Source organism: Pimephales promelas, chromosome 24, assembly GCF_988280905.1.
Source record: "Pimephales promelas chromosome 24, fPimPro1.hap1.1, whole genome shotgun sequence".
In the NCBI taxonomy this organism is placed as follows: domain Eukaryota; kingdom Metazoa; phylum Chordata; class Actinopteri; order Cypriniformes; family Leuciscidae; genus Pimephales; species Pimephales promelas.
In genome coordinates this window covers 21,285,092-21,301,087 of record NC_142792.1, presented here as the reverse complement: position 1 = coordinate 21,301,087, position 15,996 = coordinate 21,285,092, and the positions used below count along the sequence as shown (strand labels likewise).

At 40.9% G+C, this 15,996-nt stretch overlaps 1 protein-coding gene across 1 annotated transcript in view; it reads left to right on the top strand.

Moving 5' to 3' along the window:
- The first annotated feature begins 412 nt into the window (after positions 1-412).
- The window catches only part of large1 (LARGE xylosyl- and glucuronyltransferase 1), a 49,526-nt gene continuing 33,942 nt past the window's right edge, over positions 413-15,996 (top strand). Inside the window, exons 1-3 of the mRNA XM_039655456.2 lie at positions 413-876; positions 2,765-2,944; positions 15,240-15,544. Coding sequence (XP_039511390.1) covers positions 2,839-2,944; positions 15,240-15,544 — 411 coding nt within the window. The 5' untranslated portion in view covers positions 413-876; positions 2,765-2,838. The remainder of the gene's footprint in view (positions 877-2,764; positions 2,945-15,239; positions 15,545-15,996) is intronic.

Genomic DNA, 15,996 nt, shown 5'->3' with positions numbered 1-15,996 from the left:
ATCACATTGTTCGTTTAAAGGAGTCTTTACAAACGACAAAATGATTAATTGAACAAATGACAAGTTTTCCAATCATATTGTTTTACAATGTTTACATTTTGTTATAGACAAGAGCCAAAAGTCTCTGACAAGAACATCCAGGCCTGAATTTGTATTCATAATATTTTCAAAAAGGGCGACTAACAAAGACAAAACTGCAAAAGGGGAACTACAAACTTCAAATCTTTCAAAAAAAAACAAACAAACAAACAAACAAACAAACAGTTATGCTAGCTACATTTTTTGATGCTTCTTGTAAAGTTCTGTGAAGCTGAAAGCAGAGCAGTGTCAAATCCATTCCCGGGTTTTAGTGAAAACACAGCCGCCTGGACTGGATTATGGATTGTGGATTGAGGCAGTGATTGGAGGATATGTTGGGAATGAGAACTGAAGGAGGATGGGAAACAAACAGGGAGTGTTGTGTGGAGAGGCCGCAGTGTTCACATTAGACGCAACGATATCTGATAATTGATCGAATAAACGGCGTGTTTTACGGAGTGTGATGTATAACTCGCGTGCAGGGAAGTAGAAGACGATATTTCCAGCATATCTTTAACGTTACTTAAAAACCCACCGCATTCATCAAATCCAGCATGCGGCATTTTCACGCGCTAATCTTGGATCTGAAATGGACACAAATGCGACCTGAGACACTGATATAACTGTGATATTCCCTCACGGTGATTCTGACTGCATTGGTGAAGACGATTGGCATTCAAGTCAATTCTTCATTCATGCACGTATCATACGGATACTGAAGACCATCTGTTCGTCTGTTGTGTTATATTTAATTGTCAGTAAAGGACTTGTCCAGTCACAGTGATTTCAGCATCACAGGTGAGACGGCATGCATTATAACAGCCCATTTCCAACCATAATAAATGAGAAAATTACAGTTAAGTGTATTTAACTGTAATAATCAATGTTTATATGCCACTTTGGCATTCTTTTATTCAGCCTTAATAAAGTCTCATAATTCTCTCATTAGTAAATTGTATTCGCTCACTATTGTTCAACAAAGATAACGTACGTGCGTCATTTCCCCTGAACCGTAAAGAGCAAATGCCATTTCCATTACATCTCAAATCAACATTAATTATGTGAGTGAACTGATACTTTAAATATTTCTGTAATAAAATGGCCGGCTCCTTTATCTTGCTACGGATAATGATGTCACTGTCGTACCTGAGCGAGGGACATTTAAATGTGTTGAATCACAAATATAAAACCGTATTCTGGACAAATGTGGGCAAAATAGTTTTGATTTATTTAAAAAAATCTGAGCGGTACAAGACTTGGCTACTTTTCTTAAGTTTGCCTCCTGAACACACAATTATTTTTGACTCAATTCTACAATGTTAAAGTGGGAGAGAAAAAAACTCATAGAAATGAATGGGGAAAGCTGTAATTTAGAGCAGTTTAAAATAAGCCAAAATAAGATGCCAGGTGACAGCAAAGTCACTTTATCTTTAGGTTTTAGCTCTAAGAACTTATTGGAATGATATTTTAATGTATTTAATTTTTTTTTTTAAAAAACACATAAAAATAAGCATAATTTACATAGAAAATATAGTACTTTTTGAAGTAAATAAATTCACCCCCAAAATAAAAAAAAAACACCACAAATGGATAGACAAAACTTTATTGAAGACAGTGATATAACATTTTTAATAAATAAAAATTAGGATCACACCTTAGTCCTCTGTGCCCACAATTACAGGATTAAGGGCTATAAAGTGAATACGGTTTGAGGCCTACAATAGTTTATAACACTGTTCTCAAAAAAAAAAAAAGAAAAGAAAAAAGATCCCTAAGGCCAATATGTAAAAGTCATTTGAAAAAGTAGCCTAGCTCTCTCTCTTTTTTTTTAATGGACCTGGAACGACCTTCATGTAATAAAAATAACCCAGACAGCTGTTACGTGTGGATTCGAGTGTAACATACCTGATGTGGGCCGGATCTGGACTGACACTATGTTGCTGTCTGGGGAAAGTTTAATAAAATTTGACAAATGTAGAAATTCATGCCAAAATAGTTACCCCATAATTGACTCACCCTCATCAAGCCACTCAGGGAGTATTCATTCTTCTTTCAGCCAAACACAGTCTGAGTTATATTAAATATATATATATATATATTGGCTCACCCAACTTTATAATGTGATTAGATGTAGATTTTTGAAGCCCCCCAAAAGTGTATCCAATCATCATAATGCACATGACTCATTCAAACAGTGTCAGAAGTTTTCAGAATATTAGTTTTCATTCGTTTATTACAGTACTAATATTTACCACAGCTTTGCTGCACTAACAATGATAGTGTCAGTGGTATTTTGAGTGAGTAGGTTTGAATTTCGTAAAGGTATAGTCATTTTAAATCACAATTACGATAGATTTTTTTCTGGAAATGCATTAACTTGATTTGTATATTAAATATGTGGTAATATATGTTGTTGGATTATAAAATTAATAAAGCAATTGACAAATGAAAAGTGCTTTTCTTATTTGATTTTTCTTTTATTTGGAACTTGGGCCCCATCCCAAATGGCACACTTCATGTACACCTATATTCAGAAAAGTCAAATTAAAGTGTTAGTTCACCCCAAAAAAATCAATTCTGTCATCATTTCGTCATTTTGGTGTTTTACTTATTCTGGTAGCATTTTGTTATCATCAATAAATTTGTGCAACGGCTAACACTTTTATTTTGTATTTTTACTTGGCAGTGCCATGCAACCCCCATCCAAAAAGCTGATGCCCACATAGAGGTCTCTGAACAGACACCCTCTGGCCGCAGAGGATGCTGGGAATGTGTCGTGGGCGCAGGAAGTTTGTGGCTGCCTCCCTCGCCCTGATCTTTATCCCGGCCCTCACCTGGCTCTATCTGTCATCCGCAAACTTCACAGGTACGACAGCACGCATCACAGAATACATGAGCGGGAAACGCGGCGCTGAGTATTTCTATAGACCCTTTACAGTAAGTATACAGTAATAAAGTACTTACAAATTATTAAAAAACTCTTTATGACTTACAAATTATTATAAACTCTTTTGTTTATTCATAGGTTATGTATTGTAGTCTCTACATTGTTAATATACTGTATTAATAGGCTATATGCATTTCTTCATTCATGTTACTGTAATTAACACAATTCAAATTATTTCAATATTAAAGGAATTGATAAATGGTTATTAGGAGTTTAGGATTAGGTCATGGAAAATGGAAAATATCATTAAGGGCTTTAAACCAACTTTTGTTGGACATTAACTCCATTCATAATCAGTGTTCCTTAAAATGTTTACAGACATATTAAAGGAGAACTCCGACGCAAAATGAACCTTTGATCAAATTACACATTGCTACCTAGTCAACCGTTCTCTGAGATTTGTTTTAACTCTTTACATGTGAGCTAATTAAACAATAATAATTGTGTTAATTACAGTGACAGTGAATAAAGAGACTACAATAATATAGAGACTACATAAACTAATACTTTACAAATGATTTTTAAGTAATGTATTACTGCATACTATAAAAAATAAGTTGCACATAAATGTTACAAGTATTGTTTAAAATGTTTAAAGATTTCATTTTCTGGTTAATTTAATTAACTGTTAATCAACAAAACTAGCTTTTAGATGTAATATAAAAATAAACAATTCAAATGACATTTCAAACATCATTGTCTGTAAATCTTTAGTAGTCTAGGTGATATGTGAAAATTATGTTCACTTTTTCACAAAATCATGGAAATTGGTACACACATACAGTTTAGGGCCCTGAACATATTCGGAAATGCAAAAACGCCTTTTGGCAACTAGAGCCAGACCGATATATCGGCAGACCGATATTATCGGCCGATATTAGGCATTTTCCAAACTATCGGTATCGGCAGTTATAATGGCCGATAAATGAATATTTCAAAAATAAAATAAAAACAGAAGAAACACGCTTGAACCATGTCATGAGTGTTGGAGTTGTATAGTTTGTCCACCAGAGGGCGCTCTACACCGTTCCTGTTACGAGACATACATTGCTTGAATAACAATTAAAAGAACATCCGCATCAGTTCTCTTAACTCAAATAAGCATGACAAAATTTGTGACTATCACATTGTGACTGGCCAGTTTAAATAAATAAATAAATAAAAAATATCGGCCGATATATCGGAATATCAGATTTTAAAACCCAAAAATATTTGTATCGGCCTTCAAAATCCTTTATTGGTCGGGCTCTAGTGGCAACCATGTCTACCCCTACGGTGAAAGATTTCAATAATACAATACACAACACTTTCAGGTGAATAGTTAATGGTGAATTCAGTGACTTTGTGAGAAAGATTACTATGAAATCGCTGTATCTGAGCTATCATCTGAAGCTGGGACCACACTAAAAGATTTTTTAAATTTTATAATAGAGTGCCGAAGTTATGACGTCACTCTGCAGGCCAAAACGCGGAAGTGAGTTAGCATTTTAGCACTCCCGTTTCCTGCGCTCTAAAGTCTATGGGATTTTTGAACGGGTTTTTGCTAAATCGCCTGAAATAAGTTTTGTGGTGAACAAAACCTCTATACTCTAAAAAATACTGGGTTGTTTGAACCCAATTTTGGGTAAAATATAGATAAACCCAGCCATTGGGTTACATTTTTTTAAACTACATTTTTAACCCAATGGCTGGGTTTGTCCATATTTTAGCCAAAATTGGGTTAAAACAACCCAGCATTTTTTAGAGTGTAAATATTTTCACTTTTTGATCTATGACATAGCAGACTGATCTCATGAAGTAGCGTGTGTATGCCACGCCAATTCGTATTTCCATTTTTGGCGTGCTATCAAGACGCATAATCGCTTTTCAGCGTGTTTATGAACGCCGTTGACTTAACATTATTACTGTATATATAAATATATGACTTACCTCAACCCCGTCCCTAAACCTAACCGTCACTGGGGTTAATGGCATTTATGACTGTTCCCTTACCATCCTAGGTAAAAAAAAAGATCGCTCCCCAGATGTAGATCTACATTTTGCTTCGTTTCGCGCTGACATTTGACGGCGTGTACAGACCACGCGCGGAATCACTCGGACGTTAATGGCGTAGACATACACGCATTCACGCGGATTGCTTAAAATGTGTAGAGATAACACGCCACTTGACTCGAAAGTGGCGTGTATGTTTACGCAAAAGTCATGATGTCATGTTGGACATAGAACACACAGTTATAACCTGCTTGTGTTTTTTTTTAAACTTTATTGTGTCTGCCTGTGTTTTGTAAAAACTTTATATTGGCTTCAAAATGTATACATTTTGGATTAACTTGGTAAAATGCATAGCTTTTCGATCGAGGGAACCCATGTGCCGCTAGCTTCCGAGTTCGCTTCGGAACACTTCGCCACTCTATATTTTTTAAATGTGAGAGACCACAATCATGACGTTAAAAAATAAAAGATTTATCCATTTTGTTCCTCTAGTGTGTAGAGTGCCGCGATGTGACCAGGAACTCACACCACACACTAACAGATTCACAGACAACACAGTCCCGTCGCAAAATCTCGCGAATCAAACGTAACTTTAAAGTAAACAAACATGGCGGACGACCGGCAAGAAGAAATTGTGCTCATAGTGTATGTATATTTTTTTAAGCCACGGATACTCCAAGCCGGCAGTCAGTTTTTGATGGTTGTTTTTCTGTTGTGTTCCGCACCGTTGGCTCTAGTCAACACAGTCAGCTTTCGTCAGCGCTCGTTCTTTGTTATGGGTTGGGTGTGTCTGTTGCCTTACAGAGGAAAAAAAGAGAAAAATGTTAGATGTAATCGTGGAGATGGTGTGAAAATGTACTTTACATGTTACAGCATGAGCTGGAGGTGAGTCTTCCATCTGATTGGGTTTTGTTTTGTTTCACAACAAGATTTCTGATTCCTGGTTCTGAAGTTCTTCTGAGCAGATTCGGTCACTCATAACACACCCCACACCGCAGGAAAATCGGATACGGTAATCTGTAGAACCATCAAGATAATCGGGACATTGGCATGTCGGAAGAAGAGAAATTGGTCCAAAATAACCCCGAATATCTTGTGCCCAGCATATGTGATGACTTTGACCATCTCACCCACAAGAATCACCTTGCACACATGAAGTTCATGAAAAGGATTTAAAAAGATCACCCTGCGCACCAATGTGGACCAACTATTGTGGTTCTAGCCATAGCACCTGTGTCAGAGCTGGATATTGAGGAGTTGTGGGTGGCATTTGGGACTGGCAATAACTTCAGGGACATGCCTCCCCATGAGATTGCCAAGTCTCTGGGTACTATTAAATTCAAGGCCTTTCCCGTGTTCACTGGCTGTCTCTGCATTTGCAACCAGGGACAAGAAGGCAGTATGGGATACCTGGAATGCATATTGCATGGCTCTGTCAAAGGCTACAAAAAGCATTCGAGAGGAGATCATTATCGCACCAGCAGCGAACTCAACATCAATCGAGCTCGTCTTGAGTTGCCCAACTAAGGATGCACTGGTGCAGTCATGTCAAATCACCTTCATTTATAAAACACTTTGATTCAAAGCAGTTTTTAAAGGGTTAGTTCACCCAAAAATGAAAATTAAGTCATTAATTACTCACCCCCATGCTGTTCCAACTCCGTAAGACCTTCGTTCATCTTCGGAACACAAATAAAGATATTTTTGATTGAATCTGAGAGCTGGATCAGTCCTAGATAGACTGCCTAAGGGACTGGCTCTTGACGGCCCATAAAGTCATTAAAGAAAAGGTTTAAATATTCCATGTGCCTACAGCGGCTCAATTATAAGTTTATCAAGCGACGAGACTACTTTTTGTGCGAAAAAAAACATAAATAACGACTTTATTCGACTATTCCATTACTTCCTGATGGGCGCATGCGCGAGAACTGAGACGAGGACGTTCTCATTCGTCTACTTCTTGTTACCGGCTGCTCACCGCTTAGTAGTATTACCGCCCCCTACCGTATAAGATGATGTGCTGATATAGCTGGAAGCGCAAAACTTTCTGTTTACAAGCAGAGGAAGATGAGCGCTGTACATACGCTTTTCAATTAGCGTATTTTCCGCACTACAAGGTGCACTTAAAAGCCTTTAATCTTCTCAAAAAACAACAGTGTTCCTTATAATCCGGAGCGCTTATATATGGATCATCATCTTATACGGTAGGGGGCGGTAAAACTCCTAAGCGGTGAGCAGCCGGTAACAAGAAGTAGTCGAAGGAGAACGTCCTCGTCTCAGTTCTCGCGCATGCGCCCATAAGGAAGTAATGGAATAGTGGAATAAAGTCGTTATTTATGTTTTTTTCGCACAAAAAGTAGTCTCGTCGCTTGATAAACTTATAATTGAGCCGCTGTAGGCACATGGAACATTTAAACATTTTCTTTAATGACTTTATGGACCGTCAAGAGCCAGTCCCTTAGGCAGTCTATGTAGGACTGATCCAGCTCTCAGATTCAATCAAAAATATCTTTATTTGTCTTCCGAAGATGATCGAAGGTCTTACGGGGTTGGTACAGCATGGGGGTGAGTAATTAATGACTTAATTTTCATTTTTGGGTGAACTAACCCTTTAAACTCCAAAAACATCACAAACATGTCGCTATTTGTACAAATTGCAACATATTCATTCAATTTAGAATTTTGCACACGCAAGTTGAAAGGTATTTTGTTGCGGATAGTAAAACATTTCTACAACATTAATCAAGTTCATTGGTATTTGTGCTTGCACTTGTTAATCAGTTTGATACTATATTCATCCCATACATTTTTACTGTGTGCTGAATGAATAAAGTCACTGTAGCCTGTCTAAAACTGATGATTTACCCCACTGGCTTTAATGACTTTTGGCTGAAAAAGTTAATGTCTTTGCTGTCACTTTATTATGTGAATTAAATATTATACTCCCCTGATTCATGCTCACTGATGTTGAACAGCTCAAATAACGTGTTGACACTAGGCACATAGAGTTTGACATTTGAATGTGTTTTTGCGATACATTCTACCCCTGGTGAAAAAAAAAACTACTAAAATGTATTTAAAATACATTTATGTCATACCAAGCGTGCCGCACAAGCCCTCAAAAGTGAAGCCAAAACGTCTCGATCGCCCCCCTGTGACCGGACCTAGTATAGCTCAAACCCCCGCCTCCCCATGTTATTCAATGAGACGTGAGACCAACTAAACAATTAAATTACACTTCACTAATCCTTTTTCCAAAGATAGTTTCTGTCATTTACTGTAGTTTCTATCACATTGATGTAATTTCAAGTGTTCGTTTTTAAAATAAGTTTGTTTTTAGTTAGTTATGTGATGATAAAAACGGTGCTCTGACATCATGATTGACAGGTTCTCTGTGCGAGATAGTCACTGAAGCACCAGCGGACTTTTTTTAATAATGTTGATTATGTGGTTAGTAGTTGTATTTACCTTATTTTAACGAGGTTCTGCAATCAGCAGACATCATTGGAGAGGAACGAAGCAGACAGAGGACACTTAAAGGGTTAGTTCACCCAAAAATGAAAATTAAGTCATTAATTACTCACCCCCATGCTGTACCAACCCCGTAAGACCTTCGTTCGTCTTCGGAACACAAATGAAGATATTTTTGATTAAATTTGAGAGCTGTATAACTACCACATTGGCTCCTAAAGGACTGCCTCTTGACGGTCCAGAAAGTCAATGAAGAAAATGTTTAAATATCCCAAGTGACTACCGTGGCTCAACTATATGTTTATCAAGCGACGCGAATACTTTTTGTGCGAAAAAACAAACAAAAATAACGAGTTTATTCGACTATTTCTTTTCTTCCTTGTAGGCCAGAAACGAGACTTCCTTAGATTTCCACGACGCATGCGCGAGATTTGCGATCTGCTCACACCAGCTTACACTACTTCAGATCGCAATTCTCGCGCATGCGTCGTGGAAATCTAAGGAAGTCTCGTTCTGGCCTACAAGGAAGAAAAGAAATAGTCGAATAAACCCGTTATTTTTGTTTGTTTTTTCGCACAAAAAGTATTCGCGTCGCTTGATAAACATATAGTTGAGCCACGGTAGTCACTTGGGATATTTAAACATTTTCTTCATTGACTTTCTGGGCCGTCAAGAGGCAGTCCCTTAGGAGCCAATGTGGTAGTTATACAGCTCTCAAATTTAATCAAAAATATCTTCATTTGTGTTCCGAAGACGAACGAAGGTCTTACGGGGTTGGTACAGCATGGGGGTGAGTAATTAATGACTTAATTTTCATTTTTGGGTGAACTAACCCTTTAATGAAAGTGCGGCGGGGCGTGTGCTTGCGTTTGATTCAGCGAGAATGAGGGCGCGGCCTTGATTTCGCGGCTTTACTTCCTGTTCACGACTGCGCATGACTGGTCCCGAAACACACAAGTGCGCAGACTCAAGTTCAAATCGAGACACTGGCGGCTTCAGTTTTCTCTGATGGAAAAGAGCGAAGGGGCGTCGTCCATCTTTTTTTACAGTGTCATACTAAGTATACTACAAATACATTAACATATTTACTGATATCACTGATATATCAGACTTACAGTACTTTATTGCACACTTAGTGATGTGTCGTTCATGAACGATTCGTTCATTTTGAATGAATCTTTAATATGACTCGAGACTATCGAGTTGTCTCAGGGAGTAGTTCGTTCATGTTGTGTTACCCGCGCATGCGCATTGCGCAACATATGGATTCTGAATCTGTACTGGAAACAGAAATGATTAGTTCATCTCTCGAGTTCGGGTTCGGCGGGTCCGAGTCTTTCGTTCTTCCTGTCAGTCCCATTGAGCCTATGCTGTCAGACCACCGGAAAGAGGAATGATTAGTTCATTTGAGTCTTCGGGTTTGAGTCCTTCCCTTCGTTCTTTAGTCACGTGAATTGTCACCGTATTGAATACCCAAATTCACAAACTTTTTACAAACGAATTCACAAACCTTTTACAAACAAGCACGTAGATGATGTATAATATAATAGTAGTTAATTAATGTACAATATATATAATAAAACACACCACAGATGCATAATATAGAAAAGAGACGGACAGGGACAATAATAAGGACTAAGGAATAATGGAACCTTTGTTTATAATGTTTATTGAACATATTTTGTATTTTAATGCCTATATCACACAATATTCAGACGCAGTCAATAATACGAATCTAATGTTGTATTTGATGCGAGACCAGTGGCCACGTGAGAAAAGAACGACGGACTCAAACCCGAAGACTCAAATGAACTAATCATTCCCCTTTCCGGTACTGAAAGCATAGACTTAATGGGACTAACGGGAAGAACGAAAGACTCGGACCCGCCGAACCCGAACTCGAGAGATGAACTAATCTTTAATCTTTCCGGTCCTGCTATATCGCATGGCACGGCCAGCAGACAGCACAGATCAGAGTCAGACACTGACGAGTCAACAGCTAACGTCTCGAGACATGAGAGGAGGAGAACAAACCTGATAAATATGAAGTTGCAAAGCAAAGAACGTCTCGGATCAGGAGGTGAGGTGAACTATAACAGGGTCAGACTGCAATAGCCTGAACTTGAGACCCAGCAACTAATTAATAGCTAACGTTACAGTTATTTCAGTTGCTTATTGGCTTTGGCTGCATTATTTATGTTATTTTTACAAATGTAATTAAGATTTTCGTTAGTAGGCTACTAGACGTTTTGGGATATTTAACATGACATTTTAAATATATAATTATGAAATAAACGAAATGACTCGATAAAAGATTCGTTCATTTTACTGAACGAGACTCAAAGATCCGAATCAGTAAAATGATCCGAACTTCCCATCACTATTGCACACACAGTGTACATTTCTTAATATTAAACCTAATGTCATGATTCTGCCTTCTTGTCTTTGATTTTCTCTAGTCGTGAGGCAGGATCATGACAGAATCATGTTTTGTGTGCAAGCGCATGGCCTGTTTGGGCCATGTGCTTGTGTTGTCTCGTTAACTTACCCCGCCCCCTTGTTATCCTAGTCTTGTGATTATTGTCTAGTCAGTTTCACCTGTCCTGGTCATTAGTGTTCCCCTTTATAATCCCCTTGTGTTTGCTGTCCTGTGTCGGTTCATTGTTTGAAACATGCCGTGAAACCTGCTGTGAGATCTGTTTGTTGTTTTGTGAAGTTTGCAGTGAGTAATCCCTTGAGTTAACTGTTAATCCAGAGTCTGTTCGTGTTTTAGTATTGTTCCTGTCTTGACCTCAGTTTAAGTCTAGTGTTTGTTACCCAGTCTTGTTTTGCCCCCTCGTGGGCTTTGTTTTCCTTTTTTGTCCTAATAAACCCTGAGTTCATTGTACACTGTCTGCGTTTGGGTTCATCATCCTTCCACTTCATAACAGAATGAACCGACCCCTCCCTCCTCATAACAGAATGAACCGACCACCAAAGAACCCAGCAGACAGTTCGTTCTCCCAGTTCCGGCCACAGCCGGAACAGTGGTGGTTGTCAGCTCCCACAGACGGAGAGAGAATCAACGGTCCTGTCCCACCCGAGGGTGAGTGGATCCTGAAGAATTGGGCCCGACTCTGGGAGCATTTCTCCCAGGAGGATCCGCCGGCTTCCACCACCTTGTCACCACCTGCCAGGCTGCCAGTGATCCCGGAGGGTCACATTTTAGCCGTGGTTACGCAGGGGAACCAGGCTCACTCCACTTCGGCTCCCGACGCATCAGCTACACCCGCAAGTCTCCGTGGCAAGCGAGAGAGACGGCTGTCGTGGGAGTCTACTTCGGAGTCCTCTTCAACTGAGACCACATTTCCTGCCGTGCTTCCCCAACCGGTCACAAGCCTGGCTATGTCCTCTGCTCCACGACCCAGGAAGAAGAAGAGGAAGAAGGGAGCCTCTGGTCCTCTGTCTCTGTCTCTCCCAGAGCCCGCTCCAGCAGGCGCCGTCCCAGAGCCCGCTCCAGCAGGCGCCGTCCCAGAGCCCGCTCCAGCAGGCGCCGTCCCAGAGCCCGCTCCAGCAGGCGCAGTCCCAGAGCCCGCTCCAGCAGGCGCCGTCCCAGAGCCCGCTCCAGCAGGCGCCGTCCCAGAGCCCGCTCCAGCAGGCGCCGTCCCAGAGCCCGCTCCAGCAGGCGCCGTCCCAGAGCCCACTGCGGAGAGAGTTGCGGCCGATCTAGCCGCAAGAGAGATTCTGCAGTCGGTTTCTGCTCGTCAGGAGATGCCCATCTCTCTGGCTGCCAAGACCCTGTCTGACTATTTGTCCAGTCTGATCAAGATCCTCGAAGTGCCTGTCCTGTCCTGTCCCGAGCCCACTGTGTCTGTAAGTGCTGTCCCTGAACCTGTGTCTGTAAGTGCTGTCCCTGAACCTGTGTCTGTAAGTGCTGTCCCTGAACCCGCTGCTGTAAGCGCTGTCCCTGAACCTGTGTCTGTAAGCGCTGTCCCTGAACCTGTGTCTGTAAGCGCTGTCCCTGAACCCGCTGCTGTAAGCGCTGTCCCTGAACCTGTGTCTGTAAGCGCTGTCCCTGAACCTGTGTCTGTAAGCGCTGTCCCTGAACCTGTGTCTGTAAGCGCTGTTCCTGAACCTGTGTCTGTAAGTGCTGTCCCTGAACCTATGTCGGTAGGCGCTGTCCCTGAACCTGCAGCGGAGAACACCACTCCCAAGTCGGAGAGGATGATCGTCGGATCAGAGTCACCTTCTGTGAGCTCTGTCCCAGTTTTCCCTCTGCGATCTCCTACCACACCCCCCGTCATGAGTCCAGCTTCGTGTCCATCGTTCGCTGTACCCCCAGTTGCTATCCCTGTTGTGACTTCCACTGTTCCCAAGACCTCGTGTGTTTCCCCGGTCAGTCCTGTCTGCGCTCAACCCCGGTCCCGGACTGTTTCCCCATTTGTCCCTGTCCCCACGGTCCCTGGACTTCCGTTTGTTTCCCCTGTCTCCCCTGTCATGGCTCAACCCCGGACTGTTTTTCCCTTGTCCCACACCACTCCTCCCAAGCCCGCTCGGTCCTCTCTTCCTAAGTCCACTCCCTGTGGTCCCAGGACCCCTGTCCCGCCCACCCACCCTGGACAGTCGCTCAAAGACTCTGTGTTTCCTCCACCTCCTCTGCCTTGTATGTTGTTTTTGATGTTTCACCCCAATCCTGTCGTTGTGTATTTTTGTATGCCTTTGTTAGTTTTTGCTATGTACTGTTGGTTTGTGTCTTTGTCACAGTCTGTCATGTCCCGTGTTTAATGTCCCCTTGAGGAGCGTCTGGAAGCCGCTCCTTAAGGTGGGGGTTCTGTCATGATTCTGCCTTCTTGTCTTTGATTTTCTCTAGTCGTGAGGCAGGATCATGACAGAATCATGTTTTGTGTGCAAGCGCATGGCCTGTTTGGGCCATGTGCTTGTGTTGTCTCGTTAACTTACCCCGCCCCCTTGTTATCCTAGTCTTGTGATTATTGTCTAGTCAGTTTCACCTGTCCTGGTCATTAGTGTTCCCCTTTATAATCCCCTTGTGTTTGCTGTCCTGTGTCGGTTCATTGTTTGAAACATGCCGTGAAACCTGCTGTGAGATCTGTTTGTTGTTTTGTGAAGTTTGCAGTGAGTAATCCCTTGAGTTAACTGTTAATCCAGAGTCTGTTCGTGTTTTAGTATTGTTCCTGTCTTGACCTCAGTTTAAGTCTAGTGTTTGTTACCCAGTCTTGTTTTGCCCCCTCGTGGGCTTTGTTTTCCTTTTTTGTCCTAATAAACCCTGAGTTCATTGTACACTGTCTGCGTTTGGGTTCATCATCCTTCCACTTCATAACACCTAAAATGTGTTTTGATATATCACTTAGTAAGGATAGTGTGATCTCTGTTTAAAATCACTTTTTTAACCTGTATTTATATAGCGTTTTTTTTTTTTTTTTTTTTTGCCACGCCGCATTGAAGCAGTCATCTCTGCAAAAGGATTCCCGACCAAGTATTGAGTGCATAACTGAACATAATTATTTGAAGGTTGACTTTCTTTTTTTTTTTTTTTTTGTATTAAAAACACTTCTTTTATTGGTCGGATGAAATATGCTAATTGTTTGATGCAGGAATTTTGGGTTTTCATGAGCTGTATGCCAAAATCATCAGTATTAAAACAATAAAACACCTGAAATATTTCAGTTGGTGTGCAATGAATCTAAAATATATGAAAGTTTCATTTTTATCATTACATTATGGAAAATAATGAACTTTATCACAATATGCTAATTTTTTGAGAAGGACCTGTATCTGATGAAACGTATAAAGGTTGCCTTGCCCTGGAAACTAACTGAAGTGAGTTTAAGTGCAGTAGAAGGGCTAGATTTATAAAAGTGTGAGAGCACAATCCCAAAACAGCGCCGATGGGAATGGAAAGTTCTGCACGTGATCTACTAAATTATACAACACAGACACAGCCGGATCATCATTCATGTTCGTAAGCCGCGTAACATGGGTTCATTCTACACTGTACATTTTTTTTTTTTTTTCTGAGTGTATTTTTTGTGCTGCTACCTCAACTATGACACTATTTTCTTGCATTATTTTCCTGTTGTTTCTATAAAGCTGCTTTGAAACAATCGGTATTGTATAAAGCATTCTGTAAATAAAGGTGACTTGATTTGACTATTGCAGATTTGCAATAGGTGGCACTTCAATGTCAATACTGAATTTGGTTATGGTTACACTAGAATTGGTTACAAAAAAGTTCAAACAAAAAAATAAAACATAGTTCGTTGTTCCAGGATCTGTGTAGATTTTTACCAGAGTGGAGAGAGAGAGAGGTATAGTGTAAGTTTATAAAAGAAAAGAGAGAAAGAGAGATGTCATTCAGGATTTCAGTCTGGCTTACGGCTTTGGGTAGAGAGGAAGAGCAGAGTCCCAAAAACTATCCAGAGAAAAAAAAGAAAAGAAAAATCCCAGAGCAACAATAGTGCTGCAGGGATGACGTCAAACCCAGAAGACCAATTCACCAGTGACTTGAGATTCTATGGGGTTTTCCATTAAGTTAATTAAATTAAATTAAGGCTGTGGTTAACTTGATGATACTTTGTTTTGTTCTGCTGTGTAAATTACACGCCCCCATAATGAACTTGTGAATTTTGAAGCGGTTATGTTTCTGTATCCTTTTGTGTAAAAGTGCATCTGCACTCATAATTTGGACGTGTGTGTTGATGGACAGATGTTCACCTAGTAAATGATCCTCGATCTGTCTCTGTTTCCTCCTCAGTCAAACCGCTGTCTCTGTCACCGTTGGATCCTCAGTCATCGGTGCTGATCGGTGCGGCCGCCGAGCATCAGGCTTTGGAGCTGCGGCTACGAGACGTGGAGGAACATAACCATGCCCTGCGGAGAGAGATTAGCCTGTTGCCCAGGGTCCCGACCCATAGCAGCCATCATAGCAACGGTCGCCAAGGCAACCACCTGCACACCCATTCCACTGAAGAGGGTACAGGTGATAGTGAGGCTAAAAAAGGAGTTGCCTCGGGCAACAGCTCGGACTGTGTGCCTCAGCCTGTGGTGAACAAATGTGAGGTTAGTATTCTGAATTAATACCTTACACTGAACAGATTCAGACTTTATCAAGACTAAGGGTGCTCCGATTGATGAACGAGTTCGAACAGGAGAGTCACGAACGCGCATCACACAACAGAGCAAGGCGAGCATTTGTGCTTATAAAACTTAAACTTTGTCACTTTTTTATTAAATGGCCGCTCGTTTTGCTAGATAAGACCCTTACACTGCATGAAAAGTGGGATTTTCGTCCCCGTAAACTGCCGGAAATCTCCCTAATTTTCGGCAGTTAACGACAATTTACAGACTGTGAACGTCGCGTTCCACTGTGCCACATATTGACGGAAACGAACCATGACGTATGCATGCAGCGCTCGCGGAGGTGCGAATGGCCCTAATTAGCATATGAATAGCAGCACTGCGCGCGCCTTGCCAGAGAATGGCTTGAATTTCCTCACTCAGTATTGGTTGAA